Raw genomic sequence first — 20,765 nt, 5'->3', positions numbered from 1 at the left:
TAGGCGATTCATGTCATGTTTACTTTAGGTAAATATTATATTTTTTAATAAACTGTTCCATTGCCTGTTCACGTTTTCGTCCGCAAAGAATCATTCATTATTACGTCTTAGAGCTCACTGAGCTATGAGCTTAGAACGTCATATATTTTATAATAAAAAGATGTTTTGAATAACAATTTCCTAACAATTTCCAGCGGTATGTCATCCAGTTTCTACATACCTATATTTGGGTAGGAACATCTTTTGTGTATTCAAGTTAGTAAAGCAAAAACGATATAATGGCGTAATCTTCTATTGTACTTAATACGTTTATACAACCAACATATATATCTACTTGTTTTGTGACAGAAAAATAGATAGCTGGAAATTAAAAGTTGAGGGAAAACATCAAACAGCAAAATGTATCGAGGAAAATATACTTTAAAACAAGACTTAAGTAGAAAAACTTATGGTCAGATTTACTATGGATGCCATTTACTACTTGGCCAGACAAATGGAAAACGGGACTGGTAAAACATGACTTAAGGCTTTTTACTTAAAAAGGACGCTTTGCCTCAGCACTCAAGTCTAACGATATACCTAAGCGTGCACACGTGGGTAAAACGGACGCATTTCACTAGTCGTTAAGGCGATTCAAAGAGAAGTCTTCAGGCGGTTTGTAAACTGACAACAGATGCATATCCTACAGTAGTAGTCGTCCATTGACAAGAGAAATGACGGAAAATTACTTTATGTCAGTTCGTCCACCCGCATACCAAACGCCTACGCCTTTCCGATCTCTAATTGTGCTAGCATTTGTATTTCCTCCAATAAAATCGTCAGGCGCAAACTCGTTAGGAATCTTAAAGGTAATTGTATGTGAATGAGCTTAATGTAATCCTATCGACTTCGCATTTAGCAAAGTTTGTGTAGCGTTGATACGTTTTGTAACATCACGAACAGTGACTTTAGTAAAGGGTAGAATGCCTGAAGGGTTTCCAAGCAATTATAAGTATGAATAAAGGAAATAATTTTGGGAATCTGTGTAGTTGATAAGTTCTAAATTAACTTTTCAGAAAGTTATTTCTATCTTCTTGAATGATGTAGGTACTAAGTAAGTATAGGTCTCCGTTGTATTCGGGGACATACCTACTCACTTTGGTCTTTATAATATATATTATAATTATATTTTTAAAAATAATAGATTTGCCATTATTATCAATTTGTTTAGGGTTAACAAAAACATTACCAGGAAAATGTAAAGTCAATATTGAGAATTTAACAAATAAATATTCATGGTTTCACAAAATTTAATCAATAATTAAAATATTTTCAACCTCATATTTGCATTACAGTGTTAATTTAAATTTATTTTAATACAATGAAAAGGAACGTTTTAATGAAAGTGCAGAGTATTCATTCGTTCGTGGGATGCGTTCCGTTTCACGCATCGCTTCTCGGTCAGCAGTGATGCGCGTCGAGCCGTGATTGGTTGAAATTTAAATTTATTTTTGGTGGAACCAACTGCTGGTCTTTAATTTTCGTTGCTTCGAATTTGTTTTCGAATTCATATTTGGATCTTAAATTATTACGTCCTCAACGGTGATGCGGTAATCCACATCGCCGAGAAATGTGTTTTCGGAGGCATGTGATCTGACCTGTAATTAGGCTGGTTTTCCTTTCAGGTTACCGGATGAGAGCCTTCAGCGCTCCCCATTTGTCGCCTCAAGTAGTTAAAGCCATCTGTGGCAAATCTACAATAAGTCACGTCAAAAAAAAATATCCCTTCAGGTTTGAACATCCAGGAAGTAGCTTCAATAAAAACCGGACCTGTCAGATCTTCAGGTTACGTACTTCCGACGGGAGTCTTTGGGATGGAAGTCGTTCGCGATCGAGCGAGCTCATTTATCTACTATATACCAACCTCGAGTAGTGCTAAACTGAAGACATGTGAATATGAATCCATGGTAGGCTTAGGCTGTAACTGGCTACCACCCTACAGACAAAGCACACGATGGTCTTTCTATACTAATTAGTAGCCGGAAAAGCCATATTTCAAACCATCCCTTGACAATAATTCCCGGAAATCCCCTAACGATATTACATAAAGGAAATGTAGAAAGAGAATGTAAATTAATCAAATACAAATAAAATCTCGTTGGGGCCACTTTAACTAATGATTCTTCATTGAAAAACCCTTTTAGGAGTATCAGAAGCCCAATTCTGCCCAAAGGACAAAGGGGTCTTTTGATAAGAACCCACTTGAATTTATTGGAATGAAATGTAAAGAAGGTTAGGAAGTCGCATTTTGACATAACTAAGGATTGGAATTTAAATTAGGATTTGGAAAATCATGTTGGGGATGATACTTGTGGTAAAACCTTGAGTCTTCGGGCTTGACTCTCATTGTGAGGTCGCAGCTTCGAATCCATTTTATAATTCGTTTTCAAATTCAAGTTTGGTTCAAAAATTATTGTTAAGCGGTGAAGGAAAACGTCGTGAGGAAACCCAGATTCCCTAAAAAAGCGTTTCGGAGGCTTTTGACCTAACCTTAGTATTGGGCTGGTTTTCCCTTCTCCGCTTTAACGGTCAGACGGGCGCGTGGTAGCGGTTTTTACTGAAGTAAAAAATTGGACATGTCAAATTTTCAGGTTAAATTAAATGGCATTGAATTACAACGTGTTTTTAAATTTAAATATCTAGGACACTTTGTGACCGACGACCTTAGGGACCAAGCGGACATTGAGAGGGAGCGCAGGGCGATGGCGGTCCGATGTAACATGCTGGTTCGTAGGTTCGCACGCTGTAGTGAACTAGTCAAAATTACGCTTTTTAAAGCGTACTGTCAGGTTTTCTACACGTGTAGCCTTTGGACCGGCTACACGCAGAAGGCCGTCAACGCCCTGCGCGTCCAGTACAATAATGGCTTTAGGATGCTGTTGGGGCTGCCTCGCTTCTGCAGCGCATCTGGCATGTTTGCGCAGATGCACACCGACGACTTTTTCGCGTTAATACGCAAAAAGTCTGCCTCGTTGCTCTGCAGGGTGCGGGCCAGCTCCAACTCCATCCTGAAAACTATCGCGGCCAGGTATGACGCCCCAATTATGAGGCACTGGGCCAAAATACTCGTAAAAAGGAACGAAATTTTATGATGTTTTTTCTACCACCTACGCTACTAACATTATCTTTTAAGTTTTATTCATGTTACTAACCAATTGGATCTATGTTATCTTAAAATTAAATAAAAATAAATAAATAAATTACCGGAACCTGAAAAAACGAAATAACGCGCAGATTTTGAGTCGGTTTTTTTTTCTCTAAGTATATAAATTGTATTTTTACATACTTGAAATGTCCTAATAGAATGTGGGCTATAACTCACAGAAGCACGAAGGCAACGCCACCAAACAATTTATATTGAAATAGCTTCGTTGCCAAAAGTCGCAAAGTAACCTGCCAAACATTTCATACATATATAAACTCACGCCTATTTCCCACCCGGGTAAGCAAAGACTATGGGAATTCCATTTGCTTCAATTCCGACACTTCTCTTGCTTCCTCCACATTCACCAATTCTTTCATACACGCAAGCACGCAAGTTTTTGTGATGAAAGGAGAATAGAATGTAGAATTATGATTGGGAATGAAAAAGTTGAACAATCGAATGAATTTGTGCATTTGGAATACAAGAGATGGTAATTGATGAACATATAGAGGTCTCTTCTCCTTTCTACCTAGAAAGGAGAGTAAAATTGGGTAATTCAATGAATTGGGCAATGCATGCAGTTGTTAGTAGCCAATGTATTTCGCAAGATGCGAGGATGGCTGTTCACAATACAGTACTTCTCCCTACGTTGAAGTACGGTAGTGTATGTTGTCTATGGCAGAAGAAGCATGAAAGTAGGATTAATGCCGTAGGAATGAGGTCGTTGGCAAACATTTCCATATGAATTAATTATCTGGCGACCTTCGCCGACGACGCGGCCATGGTATCTCAGTGAGTTACATTACGTTAGCTGTACACAGCTGTGAAATTCCAAAATCATTAGACAAGTAACTTAAAACAAGTCTCGTTTAAATGTAAAACAAACACAATCCATTGAATACACTTTGAATACGCTAATTACGTAGGCTGCTGCCGGAGGATCGAAAAAAAACCGAAATGATTTATAAAACTATTTAATTTCAGTAATTGAAATTACAATATTTAAACTTATATTAATTAAAACTAAAAGAACCTAACTTGTTCGATACAAGAATAAGTAGTGACAATCTAAAATTATACATCAAAAAGGAAATGTCGAAATAGTGGGGAAATAATATTGAGTCCGCGGAACGTGTCGTCGCTTGTCCTCAATCTAGATGTTAACGCTAACGAAGGGTTTGCTGCGTCGGCAATAGTCTTATAGTAGGCATATGTAACACCTCCCCCCTAAGATGAGCAACTATTTTAGCACGTTCAGTGAAAATGTTGCGGGGACGTTCTCCAGGGTTTGAAGTTGTTTCTTATTTCCAGGTTTTTCATAAATATGTCGTCCAGGGGCTGGCGATGCTGGATCCTCAATCGTCTTATGATGCCATAGCCGGTAGCGACGTAACACGATGTAGAGGGTGAGTGCGCCTGCACTTAATATCACGATGTAGAAGGGTATGGTGGTGTGATACAGGGCGTTTGGTTGCGCTCGTTCCAGTTGAAGAGGAGCCTCCATCATGATCCTATCTTCTATCTCATGCAATCCCTTGAGATTAATAGAGTGGAGATTAATATGAGATGTAGTGGTAGGGCGTTTTTCTTCATCATATGGTATCTTCATAAGTTTCAGAGGCTGGCCTTTTATCTCATCGTTATCATTGGTAATAGTGAACTCCGGTGTTCGCAGGTAGCAGTTGACGGGGATAGTAGCGAGATAACTTCCCTGCAGTGAGTTGATGTCTTCTCTTCCGCAGGTTAGGCGTACTTTCGTGGGTTGTGGGAAGGACACGACGTAGTGCTGGTCATCGAGCTTCTCCATGGCTTCTCTGGATAGTGATACCTCTGTAAAGTGGCAGGAATTCTCCAGAGCTTGATTAGTAATGAGATGTTGTATACAGTCAGACTTGGTGCGAATCTGGTGGTTAATGTTCTCCTCGCAGAGATACCAGTTATTTAACTTCGGGCATTCTGCCTCTATGTACACGAACTTATTCTCAGTATTGATTGCTATGAAAGGATAAGAGGGGATGAGAGCTAAGTGCTTTTTATTAGGCACTATAGAGAGTCTATACAAGTCATAAGTACTTTTTGAAACTATAGGGAATCTAAAAATGATAACTATTTGCCTATCTATGTAATAAAACCCAGGTTTAATCATATCGTAATATTCTCTCAATTCTAAGTTTAAAATTTGATCTTTATTATAAATTAATTTTAATTTACGTATCATAGTTTCTAACACTTCTACATCTATCATAGAATGATGCGTGCTAGAGGCACGAATAAAAGCTAACGTATTTTCCAACCTAATTATTTCTGACATAAGGTCCTCTACATTTTCAGTGACTATTTCTAAAATTTGGGCAAATTTCGCATATTTAATTAAACTACTTTCTCTGTAGGTTTCCTTGTCCAAGAGTAACTCTAAAGTGGCATTAATTTTATTTTGGTTCTCAATCAGCTGGGCTAATGCACTGCTGTGTCGTGACATCCATTCTTTACTCAAACTAACGTGATTATTTAACTCGGATACAACTTTATCTTGATTTTTCTGTAAGTAATTGATAGCGTTATTATATTTCAAAGCGTCAGTGTAGTCTAAGTTACCAGATATACTTTTTATTACAGGCTGTCTACAAGACCTCTTTTAGCGCGGTTTTTGGTTCTAATGATCTTAACTGACTTAATACTTTGCCAAGCTTACTCGTAAGATAAGTTATTTGTAACTCGTATAGAAGGTAAGTGTCGTTACTAAGTCGCGAATTGTAGGTAAGTAATTGAGCCTGTAACAGATTAATTTTGTTTTCAATCTCGTCCAGTTGTACGTATTGAAGGAAAGTATGGTAATGGGTTGTCAGTCTAGTAGCTCCAAGTTTGTAAGGTAAAAGTCCAGGTCCATCGTCAAGGCTTTCAAGTCTTATCTCTTGAGGTCGAGTCAGACGGATCACCAGTAACAGCGGAATTCTGTAACAATTTAGGAACACGTTTCAGGCGCGATTTAGCCACGGGGCCACGTTTCTTCGAGGTATAAATATGTATGGGTAAGTCGGCGAGAACAGTGTCCTGGGTATAACGCGGTGCGGTTTTTTGTCGGCTCGCGAAAGGATTTTTAATAAAAACTTGTTGTTGCGGTGAATATTCTACTTCGGGCTCGCGGTCTTTATTGCGGCTCTCTATTAACGCGGTACGATTAGCAAGTGAAGATTCGTTAACTATTTCATACACTTTTTCCATTTGCTCTTTATGATTTTGCGTGTACTGTTGCAATAAGTGTTGCGTAAGATCCATGTCGAGGGTATCACGTGCGTCAAAATGTCCAGTCAGCAAGTCAAACGGTCTGCATTTAGTAAAAGAGTGTATAGAGCTATTGTAAGCGATAATTGCATATGGCATAAGATTGACAATTGGCTCGTCCTTATGTTGCAATTTTAATATTCTGAGGTGTTCAAGTACAGTCAAGTGGAAACGCTCTATGTTACCATTGTCATTTGGGGAGTGGGCAAGAACTTTATGATGATTTATCTTATGAAGTCGGGTAAATTCAGAGAAAAGTTGGTTGGTGAATTCAGTTCCATTGTCAGTTATTATAGTCATAGGGAGACCGTGATGAGTACAGTATAACAGTAACGCTTGCAAGATACTAACAGCTGTGCCGTCACGTAAATGGTACGCTTGTCCGTACTTCGTGAAAACATCGATGAAAGTTACGTATTTTTCACTTTGCACAGTGAATAAATCCATGTGAATTATCTCAAACGGTTTTGTAGCTGGAGGTACCAGATTAAATTGTGGTCTAATGGGATTCCTATCGTATTTAGCTTGTCCACATATTGTACATTCGTTAATAAATTTAGTTATGTGCTCCTTCATTTTAGGCCAGAAATATCTTCGTGATAGAGCGAGATAACACTCGTGAATGCCACGGTGGTTAGTCTTACCGTCATGGTAATGGCGAATTATATCTTGTTGGCGAAGATATTCCTTGACGTTCTCCAGTTCAACCTTGGATAAAACAAGGTTCATAGAAGAACTTTTGAACTTGTCCTGGATGATCGGGATGATAGAGTACATGGCTAAGGGTGGATTTATTAAGATTGCGGTTTTGACTTTAGGGTTGACATATTCTTTTATAGCGTTAACTACATCGTTCTCTAGATTTGATTCGGACAATTGAACAGCTACACTCGTGTGAGTGTCGAATGGCTTAGTCATTACCGGTTTACGTTTAACGTCACTAACTACAGTGAAACGGATTTGTCGGTGAAACTTATTAAGGGGTTCGTCTGTAATTGGGACTTCTAGGATGGGATGTTCGTTAGCAGTATGTACGGTGTTAGTCGATGAGTCAGCTAGAGTCGGTGGTTTTTCAGAAGGGTTGCCTAGGAGTGAACTGAGCTCCTCAATTTCCTTAATTAAGGACTCAACCTCCTCATTATGGATCTCAATACGAGAAAGGGCGTCGGCATTAGTATTGTGCTTGCCTTTCTTGTATACAACTGTGAAGTCGTACTCACTAAGTCTTAGTCGCCATCTAGTTAGACGTGAATTTGGTTCTTTTAAATTCATCATCCACTGGAGTGGTTTGTGGTCAGTCAGTATCCTAAACTTACGTCCAAAGAGATATGGTCGGAAGTACTTTGTAGCCCAAACTATGGCAAGAAGTTCTTTCTCGATGGTACTATAATTCATTTCGCTCTCGTTAAGAGTGCGAGAAGCGTAGCACACGGGCTTGTCCGATCCTATAGGCCCTTGGGATAATATAGCTCCAATAGCTACGTTTGAAGCATCTGTGGTCAGTATAAACTCCTTATTGAAGTCAGGGTACTGAAGTATGGGGTCATTAGTGAGAAGAGTTCTACATCTCTCGAAGCAGTTAACATAGTCGGAGTCTAACGTGATTTTTCTACCTTTTTTTAAACATTGGGTAAAAGGTTTTGTTATGCGAGCAAAGTCGGGGATGAATTTACGGTAATAACCGAGAAGACCTAGGAACTGCTTAATTTCCTTGGGGGTTTTTGGGATTGGATACCTCTGTATGGCTGAAATCTTGTCCGGGTTAGGTTTTATGCCATCACTACTGATGATATGACCTAAATAAGCCGTTTCAAGTTTAAGGAATTCCGATTTATCCATTTGGATCTTAAAATTGGATTCTCGAAGGCGTTGGAAAACCTTTTCCAGGTTAATCATGTGTTCCTGAAGGGATGTGCTGAACACAATGATGTCGTCAAGGTAGACAAGGCATATCTCGTTTTGAAGACCTCTAAGGACATTATCCATAACTCGTTGGAAGGTGGAAGGCGAGTTTTTAAGTCCCATAGGCATTCGAAGAAATTCGAAATGACCATGCTCGACGTTAAAGGCTGTCTTGGGGATGTCCTGCGGGTCCATTTCTACCTGATAGAAACCACTTGCCAAGTCTAAGGTAGTAAAGTACTGGCATTTCCCTAGCTTGTCAAGGACATCGGCAATGTTGGGTATAGGGTACTTATCATCTATAGTCTTTTCGTTAAGTTTACGAAAATCGACTACTAGACGCCATTTTTGCTTACCAGAAGCATCCGCTTTCTTGGGTACTACCCAGATGGGTGAGCTCCAGGCAGAGTCCGATGGTCGTATAATACCCTGGTCTAACATCTTAGTTATCTGATCTCTAACTTCCTGTCGGTGAACGAATGGGTAGCGATAGCTTTTCGTGTACACGGGGACCTCGTCAGTTGTTCTAATGCGATGTTTAATTTTATTGGTGAAAGTTAGGGCTTCACCATCGATATAAAAAACGTCTGCGTAACGGGAACAAAGAGTAGTGAGATTAGCTTTTTCCTCTTCGTTAAGATGGTCCGTACGCAATCGCGATACCACGTCCTGCTCGCGCAACATAGCTTGTGTGGTGCGCGTGCACTCTACGTTGAACAACTCGGCTCGGGCGGGGTGATCGAGTGAGAATATAATGTCGTTTGACGTTGTATTTTCGACTTCTAAATAGCCACGGTTATTAGATACAGTAGTTAGACACTCGTAAATCATACAGTTACAAATTACCTGCTGTGGGATGATGACGTCACCGTCGGGTGCATCAATGGGGATTCGAATCAATTTGGAAGTACCGGCGGGGATGATATCCTCATAAAGGTTAACATTATGTGAATTGTACATTCTTATTGGATTTATAGCAGATCGCGTAACTAAATTACCGTGCTTTAAGTCAATTTTTGCTTCCCAAGTCGTCAGTAAGTCCAATCCTATAAGTCCATCAAAGTAGTCATGAAAACGGTATACAAATAACTTGATACTATCGTTGTCATTGAACTCGGTGAAACAAGGTAACGTGATAGAATAGTCGTTCCTACTTGTGGCGTGAACATTCGTAACTTCAAAGGGATCGTAGTTGAGAGGAAACTGCGAAAAGTATTTTTCAACAGCTTCGGGACTAATAAAAGATTGATTTGCACCGGTATCTATTAAAAGTTTAAGTGGTGGATTTGAAATTTTTATGTACGGCAGTTGACGTTGAGTTTGCAAGTTTAATTCTATTTTGGCTTTTTTAATATCGAAGCCGTCTGAAAATCCTGCTCAACCTGGCTGGTGCCTGGCTGTGGTTGACCTTCATCGCTCAGCTGATTGTCTGTCGTATCGCAACGATATGCACTGGTGTCATATTCAACAGGATAAGTATTATCGTAATCCGCGTAGTAAACGTACTCAGGTTCGCAGTAGTACTCGGAATTGTAATATGAATCGTCGGGACTTGCACACTCATTCATGTTCATTTCGCGGGTTTTAAAATAACTTGTTGGTGGTGGATTGCCTGATTTACGCCAATCATGTCCTGTCATCATAGTATGGGGTAACTGTTTAGGGTTTAGGAAAGTTTTGCGGTGAATGATTTTTGGGTGGTAACCGGAACACGTTACTATTGGGGTTGTAATTAGGTGGTAGAGCGCGGAACATTTGTTGCGTACGAGTAGGCATACGAAGTTGCGGCTGATTTGGTGGAACGTGGAATTTAAACGGCTGAGGCGCGGGTGGCATAGCGCGTTGTGCCATAGGGGCTGGCCAGTTGAATGGTATTGGCGGCGCTTGGTAATTCTGATTAGACGGGGTGGACTGCTTGTATTGGGACCTTGGTACATCACTACGCTGTTGCAAATACATAGCGTTAAGTTCGTCCTGCACATACTCGAGAGCTTTCTCGATGGTCTCGGGACGCATACACCGTATTCGGGACCCTAAGGGTTCTTTCAACCCTCGAACAAATGCCTGCATAGCGACCTTCTTATATAAAGTTCGCTTTGCCTCAATAGTCGTCTGTATAGAGTCATGTAATGTCACGTAAGTCATTATCGTGCTGAATAAGGTTTGGCATTCCGCGTAAAATTCCTGCGGTGTTCTATTACCCTGCGTTGCTAATGAGAGGTCATTGTACAGTGCTGTCTCGTCACGTTGATCCGAAAAATTATTAACTAACGCCGTACGAATACCCAACCAATTATCAGGAATCCCATTGGAGTTGATAATGCTTGCTGCGGAACCGGTGATTTTATTAAGTATTCCGTTTAATACACACGAGTTAGTTAATTCACTACCTGGATCATTGCTCATATATTCGATTACTATCTGATCACAGATTCTAATGAATCTTGTGAGCACATTCGGGTTCCCATCAAACTCCGGGACCATGCGCAGTGCTTTGTAGACATTATCTCTATCGACTGCCATTTTTATATCCTTACCTAATGAATTTAGATTTATTATCCTATTATCCTACTACGTGTACTACGTGTAATACTATCTACTACGTGGCGGCGAGCCTGTCGAGATGCAGGTTCCCGCGGGAGGGAATTTTTCGATGGATGAAAAATTGTGTAAAACTAAAGAGAACTAGGGGGTAAAAATAGCAAGCAACACGAGAACAGTTCAAGTGTACTCACATATATCTCATCTCTGGTTCCTCTCTTGAATCGAAGTCTGGATTCTCCTCTTGGCGGCAGCTGGTTCGTAGATTCAGGATACTCAGGAACGGAGCTCAATAGCTACCCGAGAGATTTGCGGCGATCACTCTTGATGTGCGAAGAGTTATGGTGCCCACGGATCTACTCGTGAGTATCCTACCGACTGCGCCAATTACGTAGGCTGCTGCCGGAGGATCGAAAAAAAACCGAAATGATTTATAAAACTATTTAATTTCAGTAATTGAAATTACAATATTTAAACTTATATTAATTAAAACTAAAAGAACCTAACTTGTTCGATACAAGAATAAGTAGTGACAATCTAAAATTATACATCAAAAAGGGAAATGTCGAAATAGTGGGGAAATAATATTGAGTCCGCGGAACGTGTCGTCGCTTGTCCTCAATCTAGATGTTAACGCTAACGAAGGGTTTGCTGCGTCGGCAATAGTCTTATAGTAGGCATATGTAACACGCTTTCAATGTATTTATGTATCCAAAACACGTGTATTTGTAAAAGCCACAATTTGGAAAGCAGAAACCAAATGTTGAACCACTGAATCCGACTTTACGAGTTTGAATTCCTGTTTAGATCATAGATAATTGACATAACGTGGTTTCCAGGATTTGAGTCCGGTAAATGGCAATAGGTTCGCCCTCTATTACACGGGACTTAAACGTATCTGACGGGGAATGGGTGTATTTATACGTACTTAGTATTACAGGTAGAAGTGTATACATATACATCTTTGTCCTCGCGACATAGCAACCGCAAACATTGTAGGTAAGAACATTGCAGGCTTGAATCACCTGATTGTCCGAAAAAGTATGATGATTCCGTGTTTCGAAAGGTCCCGCGACCTACTGCCGTACATTAAAAAAAAGAAAATCATAACTAAACTCTTCGGTTCTTATTCGCATAAATTGTTGTTAAGTAACATGAGCTCTATATTTTACGCAATTCCATTACGCAATATTATCTGTGTCAAGCAAATTCATGTTGTAGGCAAAATTTATACCAGCTTTATTACATTGTTGCTTTATTTTATTGTATTGTACTGTTTAAATTTGGAGTTAAGAAAACAACATACGGGTGGGGTTAAAAAGGCCACATGAAAACAATTCATCTAAAGAAGCAATATTGCTATTTGACATTTGTTCGTTTTGCGCACTTCGTTTTATATGCGCAAATGACAAATAGTAATATTGCTTTTTTAAATGAATTGTTTCGATATGGCCTTTTTAACCCCCAGGTCAAAAAATGCCACATTTAAAAAGTCAAATTGCAATTTGATATTAATAGCTATAAGTACGTATAAATAAGAGTAAGTGCGCGCGCACAATGTCAACAAAAGTCAAATAGCAATATTGCTTTTTTGATGTATTCACCTTTTTGTGTTTTTTTTTACGCTTGTAAAGTTAGCTACGTAACAATCCCGGAAAAAAGTACTCTCTAACACATTTTTGATCTTCATAACCGATAGGATGATAGTCCGTCGCCATACAGTTCCTAATATTAGTTTATTTTAGGACTTCAATATACATAATAATTAAAACACATAATACCGGGTTCTTACCGCGGTAATCAGGGATATGAGACTCCCGATATTTCTACACTTGCAAGTGCCATGATCCCGATTAACGCGGTAAGAACCCGGTATTATGTGTTTAATTAAGTACATAATATTATTATTCAGAAACAAATGAACCCTATTAAAGTTTTTTGACCTTCATGAACCTAACTGTAGATTGTTTAGAGAACATTTTTATTACCTATTCAAAAAGTCTGTTTTCGAGAAGTGCTCGTAACATTGACCACATTCAAGTTTTGTCTGCAGTATCTTAGTGCAGATTGATGTGTAGAAAGGTTAACATGTTGTGTTTTAAACTTGTAAACCAAAAGTGAAATAATGACACGTGCTATATTTGTGATATCTTTAGTTTTAAAAACAATTATATCAGTAAGTCTTATTCAATCTTTTTCGTATCGACAGCAAAACCTTAATCTCCTAACGCCGATATTTCCGGACGCAATAGTTAAAAAGGAAATTGGTTTTACGACTTTAAAATTAAATCAATGAATGAATAATGTCTCAAATCTCAAATATAAAGTAAGTACATAAAGATAAGATGTTCCAATAGTTAAGTATCATATCATCTCCTTATTTCAATTTAACAGGCAACTCATGAGGCCAACATAAAAGTGCAAGTGGAACAAGGATGGCTGCAAGGCGAGGAGTTGGAGCTGGTGACGGGAGATGGGAAGTACTTCAGCTTTAAGGGCATCCCTTATGCTGCTCCGCCCGTGGGGAAGCTACGGTTTAAGGTAATATTTCTACTGGTGCCTTATTTGATTTTTATTACGATGATATTTTCCAGGGATATTTTCCAACCAGTGAATAAATGTCGTCTTTGTCAAGTTTAGTATTCTTTTTTTGTAACAATGTAACACAAATGTATTTTTATTACAGGCTCCTCAACCTGCTATACCCTGGGAAGGAGTAAGAAACTCAACACAGCATGGTTCTAAATGCATTCAATTTGATATCTTCACTAACAAGCTAGTGCCAGCGAGTGAAGACTGTCTTTTTCTTAACGTCTACACCTCAAATTTAAACCCTAAAGTACCTCTCCCAGTCATGTTTTTCATCCATGGAGGTGGTTTTGAAAGTGATTCTGGCAATGTTGATAATTACGGCCCAGATTTTTTGGTCGGAAATGGTGTTGTACTCGTCACTATTAACTACAGACTTGAAGTACTAGGGTTCTTATCTTTAGATACTGAAGCAGTACCAGGTAATGCTGGTATGAAAGATCAAGTCACTGCTCTTAAATGGGTCAAGAAAAACATTGAAAAATTCGGAGGAGATCCCGAAAATATAACTGTGTTTGGCCAAAGCGCTGGTAGTGTTTCTACTGTGCTTCACATGGTGTCACCAATGTCAAGAGGTCTTTTCAAGAGAGCAATTTCTATGAGTGGAGTACCTTCTTGTGATTGGGCGATGGCGTATCAGCCAAAAAGACGAGCATTTGTCCTAGGCAAACAATTAGGGTTTGACACGACTGATCCCGAGAATCTTTTAGAATTTCTTCAAAATGTTTCTGCAGAAAAACTAACTGGTGTAAGTCCTAACGTGCTAGCGTCGGAAGAAGTAAGCAATATACTTAAAATGTTCCATTTTGCGCCAGTCGTTGAAAGAGATTTTGGTCAAGAACACTTTTTGACTGAGAATCCTGAAAAACTTTTAATGGAAGGAAAAGTTAGCCAAGTCGATTTAATGATTGGACATAGCACTTCTGAAGGCATTGGTGACTTGATCCTGTTTGAAGACACATTCTTAAAGACATATTCACAATACGCAGAACTGCTAGTTCCAACAAAAATCCAGGTTAAAAAGAATCCTGAAGAAGTATTTAAATTATCAGATATGATTCGAAAGCATTATTTTGGAACCAAATCTATAAGTAAAGATACTTTACAAGAATTTCTGGACTATATCAATGACTCCGCGTACGGTTACGATATTTACAGATACATTAACTTGTTATCAAAAGTACTAAAGAGGAATACCTATGTATATAAATTCACTGCTGTGTCAACGAGGAATATCTATGGAAAAATTGGACAAAAATATAACTTCACAGTAGCAGGTCATCTCGACGATACAGCTTACATATTTGATCCCAAACACGCAAATTTGAATATAGATAAGAAGAGTAAAGAATATAAAATAGTTACACAAACTGTGGCATTGTTCACCAATTTTGCAAAATATGGGTAAGTTTTAAAAATACGTTTGCTGACAGACTGAACAAAGCAATTTGCTTTCCTTCACTGTTACAGCAAGGTATAATTATATTTTATTAAAGATCCATATACGAATCTGTTAACAAACTCACAAATATAGAGCCTACTGTGACGTTCAAAACTGTGAATTTCGCAGTATAAGTTACCTCTAGTCCATCGTAATTAAACAGTAATTACTACTGCATAATAAAAGTGCTTAATGTTTATTTTTTCAGTAATCCAACCCCAGACAAATCTCTAGGCGTTACATGGACACCTTTTAACAACAATTCTGAGGCATATATGGACATAGGAGAAGATCTGACACCTGGACAAAATCTGGACGCTGATGTTGCAGCCTTCTGGAAATCAGTTTTTGATAAAGCTGGACTTGAGTTCTAAATATAGCGTTTTGTAAAAGGTATTTTTTTATTTGCTCGCAGATGGAGAATATATTATAATAAGTATATTAATTAAGAATATTTATAATAAAAGGTCAAACAGTGTTTATGTAATTGTAAACGATCGCCGATCTCACAGTACGAAATGAAGACATCTTGAGATTCCTAAATCACTATTCTAGCTTTTTCATAGATGCTGTTCCAAAAGCAAACATGGGAATAGTCAGCAGAACCAGGATTTAGACTTCGACCAATCTCTAAAATGTTCTTGTTATTTTTACCATATCCTTGCCATATTGGTCCCGTGGATTTAGAATTTGGGTCCCTGTAAAAAAAGTATTTAATTTTAATACACGACCTGTGTGTGAATGTGTATTGGAGGTCAATGTAAGCCGCATGAGCCAAGACCCAATGGGTATACGTAGACCTCGAAAGAAATGGCGTGCAATTTTATTTTCATTCGCACCAAGGCTTGAAGATAGATAAACAACAAGGAACTTCATGTTACCACTTATACAATTAAAAATAATAATAGTTCTCACCCGGATTTAGCGAAATTAGTAAACAAAGAACTGATTTTCACCACCAGCTCATATTCAGTGCTGTTGGGGTCGATTGGAATATTCAACTTTTTGGCGTCAAACAAATAATTCAAGTCGTCCCTATGCGCCGCGCCTGGTATGCCATAATGAGCTGAAGCCTTGTTCCCAAGAGCATTCCTTCCAGTCTGACATGTGAATATGTAAAAATACCTCTTACAGGTCCCCACTTCTGTCATGTAGTCCATGAACCTGTAAATATCATAGGAAAGTGTAGCTTCGTTTAGGTAATTCAAGAATTGATCAACGACCTGTAAATCAATTCGTTTATTTCCAAAAAACTGTTTTATAATAATATCTTCTACTTCAAGAACTTTTTTAGGAGTAGCTCCAAGTAGTATCTTCGTTGGGACAAACATGTCAAAATGGTTTGTGTAACGTTTAAAAATTTCTTCTTCATTTTCGAAGAGCAAGTAGAGTAATTCCTTATTAGTATAACCGGCCATAAAATCGACGTCATTTACATGCTTCTTTTTTAATGCTGTTAGAGGATCTTCAATCATAAAACGTTCTTGGCCGTAATCTAATTCCACTGTAGGCAGAAAATGAAACAATTTGCCGACTTGATAAAAATGTAGATGATCTTCAGCTATGATTGCCGACGTGTTGACATTAAGTAATTTTTCAACTGGGACGCCTTGTAAGAATTCTAAAAGTTCATGTGGATTATCTGTATAGCAACCAAGTTGTTTTCCGAGGATAAAACTTTTTCTTTTGACTTCGAAAGCTGTCGGAAAATCATTAAGTGGACAACCACTCATTGATATAGCTCGGTGGAATAGTCCTTTTGACATCGGTGATAACATATGGAACCCTACCGATGCGCCTCCAGCACTTTGTCCGAATATTGTAACTTGATTTGGATCACCGCCGAATTGTTTTATGTTCTTCTGTACCCATTTCAGGGCTGCGTTTTGGTCTTTCATACCAGCGTTGCCTGGCACTTCTCTAATGTCTAGTTTGAGGAAACCTAGCACCTCAAGTCTGTAGTTTATTGTTACTACTACGACATCGAAAGGGAGAAGAAAATCTGGTCCTAAAAAGTCAACGTTTCCTGAATCACTAGTAAAAGCGCCTCCATGTATAAAGAACATCACAGGTAAAAGCGTTTCAGGATTGATGTTAGGAGTGTACACGTTCAAAAAAAGGCAATCTTCACTTCCAGGTACAATTTTTGCTTCAAAAATGTTGAATTGGGTGCAAATGCTACCATGCTGTGTAGCGTCTCTGGTACCTTTCCATGGCTCCGCGGGTTGAGGTGCCTGAAAAGTAGTTATTCGTACCATAAAATGTTATTGATAAAATTGATTCATGTATTGATATTTCATTCATACATAAATAGTCTATGTACGCCCCCACGCTGGGCACAGGCCTCCCCTCATTCAACCGAGTTTACTGATGCTTTACGTTGTGGAATCAAGGACCGATCTCATCGGGGTTGCCTATGATGACAAAGTCATGGGCATAAGGGTCCAGATATTATGTTTTAAAATTTGGGATCATTGCACGAAGACTTGATTCATCTTACCTTGAAACGCAGTGTACCTAGAGGCGGCTTAGCGTACGGTATGCCTTTGAAGCTGAAATACTTCGACCCAGCTCCGTTCGTCACCAACTCTTCACCTAGCAACCATCCCTGTTCTATCTTCACAATCACTGATTGGCCAAAATGGGATAGCTGGAAAAATCCATGCTTATTATACCTACATGCGAATGTAATTGTCTGTTAGCTTTCACGTTTATACCACTGGACATATTTTGGATGAAATTTGGTACATATACAGAACGAAACCCTGGATCTTCAAAAAGTGTTTTCTGATAATCCTTTACCTTCTGATGATATTGAAAATAAACCAGGATTTTGTTAGATTTTTTTGCAAAAAGTCACTGATTGACAAACTCACTCATCGCAAAATCTCAGAATCTTCAAGCACTCAGAGTCTCAAATTTTGCAGTGGCGTTTCTTTTAGGACGTTGGTACTAAGGTGGGATTTTCCGAAATTCAACCCCTAAGGGGTGGCAAAATGAAACTTTTATGTTTAAATAGTATTTTACGCGAACAAAGTTGCGGGTCATCCTCTTATCGTATGGGTTGTGTGGTGGAATACCAAATTCATCAACCCTGGTATCAGCGACTCATGTAACGACTACGTACTTACATCAGTAAGTAGTAACCGGGACCAACGGCTTAACGTGCCTTCCGAAGCACGGATCATCTTAGTTGCGGGTAACATCTAGTACTACAATATTGCAATAGTAACATCGCCTGTTGATACGTTTTCACTTCTAAACCTGATAACACTTTCGTATCTAGGAAATATCCGTAACATAGACTCTACCCCTTCTTCCAGAAGACTAAATACCCTATTTGCATGCTTACCATGACTACTGAATGCAGTATGAGGAAAACGAACATATTTAATTAAAAATGTTTCAACACTTATTGCGTTCTCCATGGAATGGAACTGAAGTAATAATACTTAATAATGCAGCTTTATGCGTTGTATGTTTTTTTATCTTATTTAGGGTTCTCTCAAAATGGTGTAAAATAGATCTGAAGTTACGACTGGGACAAGTGTGGTAAAAAAAACCTACCTACCTATACATTCAATGTTGCCCTCTATTAGATGGGCTCTATTACATGGGCCTTAGGGTGCCTTTCCACCAGAGATGTGCTATGCAGGTATGCTGCGAAGATGTATAAGCTGCGCTACGAAACTATGTGACCCTTTCCACCAATACTAAGCTATGTAGCTGTGCGAAGATGCGCCTCCGCAAAGTAACTGTGTACTGTGCTCGGAACATAGCTAAAGTACGCATCCACAGCACGCATCCATACCACACATCCATAGCACACATCTATAGCACGCATCCTTCCATATAAAAAACATATCTTAGTTAAATCCATTTCCACCGGTGCTATGCTATGTACACCAATGAATATGATTGGTGGATATCAAACGCATCCGTAGCATAGCACATCTCTGGTGGAAAGTGGGTATATTATTTATACACGTCTGCTTACCCATTCAGGAATATAGGCTTGATTCTTTGTTATTGTTAGCGACGCCAAGTTATAGTTATAAACTATTTGTGAAGGAGTGTGCGGGGAGTGAAGCGCGGGCGCGGTACTAGAAAACGTCATCAGTCGCCGCACGCTCCTACATGTTTTGTACGCTCTGCCTACCCTGTTTGGCCAATATAGTTTTGAAAATGATTTTCGGGTTTCATTAGCAAGTCCTCGGCAATCAAACCTTACAAGGGGTCCTTCTAGCCGAAGCCGTTTTACTGTAAGTACATACATTCTAAAACATTTTCTATTAAATCACGTAGTTTTGACTAAATTGATCATTTTCCTCATTCAGCGCTTATTTATCGTTATTGGCCCACTGGGGTCGATTAATTATTTCTTTTAAATATAACCTAAGAACGCCCTGAGCCGCGGTTCGTGCCAAACTGGGCGCACCCTCATGCCCATTGTCTTAAATTTCGTATTGGATGGGAGCCCTCTGCACTCCCCATTTGTCTAGTCAAGTGAATGTCATATGCGCCAAATCGACAATAAGCCACTTTAAAGAAAGCGGCACGGCGCGGCGCCATCGGTGCGCAAAACCGACTCAAACTTGTCCACTTTTTTTATCAAGCAAACCAGTTTTTTATAAAGTGGAATAATTTATTTTTTTCCTCAGCATTGCACCCGAGCGAAGCCGGGGCGGGTCGCTAGTTCTGTATAAATATATTTTCGTGTGTCAAACGTGCATTATAAACATAAGCAGTAAGTATTAAAATATTGTATACTTTGGAAAAAATGTACTATAAGGCCTGATGATAACCTTGTTGATTTTGTAAATACATCTTGGTTTGTTTAGACGTAATGGCGCCGAAACCTCTCTTCATTAAAAATTTTACCCGTCATTTTCTTATCCGCTGAAAAGGAAAGGGACAGATGATTGACAGTGTTAATTTTAAAATTAATTAATAACATGGGCAAATAAAATAGGCAATAGGCAACCCGTTTGACATGTGTGCTGTCGACTTAATTCTGTCGGGTTATTGGGCAACTTTGTTACATTTCTGCCTAAAATTTTATTGACGTGTGTTCCATAAACTTTATGCCTGTCGATTCCGTCCCTTTCCTTTTCGGCGGATAAGAAAATGACAGGTATAACTTGAAATAAAATTAGATGGTGTGTACTAAAATTAGCGCCATTATATGCCTACAGAACTCAAAAGAAAGAAAAATAATATTATTACCTACATAAGTAAGTACTTATCATTTTTATTATTGTTACACGAAAAGGTTTACATCGTAATCGTGGGTTGTTAAAATTAGTTGCCAGAGGTAGACCTGGAGCCAGCGGTCGCCAAGCCTTCATCATCGTCATCAGCCGGACGGCCTCCGTAGTCCAGTGGTTGAGCGTTGGGCTCACGATCCGGAGGCTGGATGCGGGCAGCGGAGGTGGACGATTTCTGGTCGATCTTCTTCTATTGTGTGGATTGTGAGGTGGATTACCAACCCCATCAACCACCAGGGTTGATTTGTGAAAGAAGATAATGTGACATGGTTTCAAATAGTGTTCATATTAGTACTCGTGACCGTACCATGATTATAATGACATATGCGTTAGTGCGAAAGAGACAACACCAGACTTCATGTTACTACTACTACCGTGTGGGTTGTAAGGTGAATTACCAACCCCATCAACCCTGGTGTCAGGGGTATTACTGAGCCGCCATAGGCCCATGACTCATGTAACGACTAAGTACTTACATCAGTAAGTAATAACCGGGACCAACGGCTTAACGTGCCTTCCGAAGCACGAATCATCTTACTTTTTTGACAATCAGGTGATC

General features: G+C 39.0%; 3 protein-coding genes across 3 annotated transcripts in view; 1 reads left to right on the top strand and 2 right to left on the bottom strand.

Moving 5' to 3' along the window:
• Nucleotides 1-20,765, bottom strand: part of LOC126371640 (uncharacterized) — a 342,871-nt gene that overhangs the window by 229,998 nt on the left and 92,108 nt on the right. The window lies entirely within an intron of this gene.
• LOC126371243 (juvenile hormone esterase-like) lies at nucleotides 12,986-15,331 on the top strand. Its single transcript, XM_050016521.1, has 4 exons — nucleotides 12,986-13,085; nucleotides 13,304-13,450; nucleotides 13,596-14,902; nucleotides 15,148-15,331. Exons 1-4 carry the CDS (start codon nucleotides 13,035-13,037, stop codon nucleotides 15,311-15,313), a joined length of 1,671 nt encoding a protein of 556 aa, XP_049872478.1. The 5' UTR covers nucleotides 12,986-13,034; the 3' UTR covers nucleotides 15,314-15,331.
• Nucleotides 15,322-18,377, bottom strand: LOC126371244 (juvenile hormone esterase-like). The gene is made up of 4 exons (XM_050016522.1): nucleotides 18,292-18,377; nucleotides 17,440-17,589; nucleotides 15,855-17,173; nucleotides 15,322-15,637 (listed from the first exon to the last, which is right to left on the bottom strand). Exons 1-4 carry the CDS (start codon nucleotides 18,325-18,327, stop codon nucleotides 15,478-15,480), a joined length of 1,665 nt encoding a protein of 554 aa, XP_049872479.1. The 5' UTR covers nucleotides 18,328-18,377; the 3' UTR covers nucleotides 15,322-15,477.

This window comes from Pectinophora gossypiella, chromosome 12 (genome assembly GCF_024362695.1).
Source record: "Pectinophora gossypiella chromosome 12, ilPecGoss1.1, whole genome shotgun sequence".
Classification (NCBI taxonomy): Eukaryota; Metazoa; Arthropoda; class Insecta; order Lepidoptera; family Gelechiidae; genus Pectinophora; species Pectinophora gossypiella.
The sequence above is the reverse complement of the archived record's forward strand: the minus strand, read 5'-3'. Positions and strand labels throughout refer to the sequence as shown.

Coding starts and splice junctions, on each gene's coding strand:
- LOC126371244 (XM_050016522.1), bottom strand. CDS start 18,327: ATGTTCGTTTTCCTCATACTGCATTCAGTAGTCATG. Junction 17,174..17,439: donor TAGGTACACTGCGTTTCAAG/GTAAGATGAATC, acceptor ACTACTTTTCAG/GCACCTCAACCCGCGGAGCC. Junction 15,638..15,854: donor ACTAATTTCGCTAAATCCGG/GTGAGAACTATT, acceptor CTTTTTTTACAG/GGACCCAAATTCTAAATCCA.
- LOC126371243 (XM_050016521.1), top strand. CDS start 13,035: ATGACACGTGCTATATTTGTGATATCTTTAGTTTTAAAAACAATTATA. Junction 13,086..13,303: donor TTTTAAAAACAATTATATCA/GTAAGTCTTATT, acceptor TCAATTTAACAG/GCAACTCATGAGGCCAACAT. Junction 13,451..13,595: donor TGGGGAAGCTACGGTTTAAG/GTAATATTTCTA, acceptor TTTTTATTACAG/GCTCCTCAACCTGCTATACC.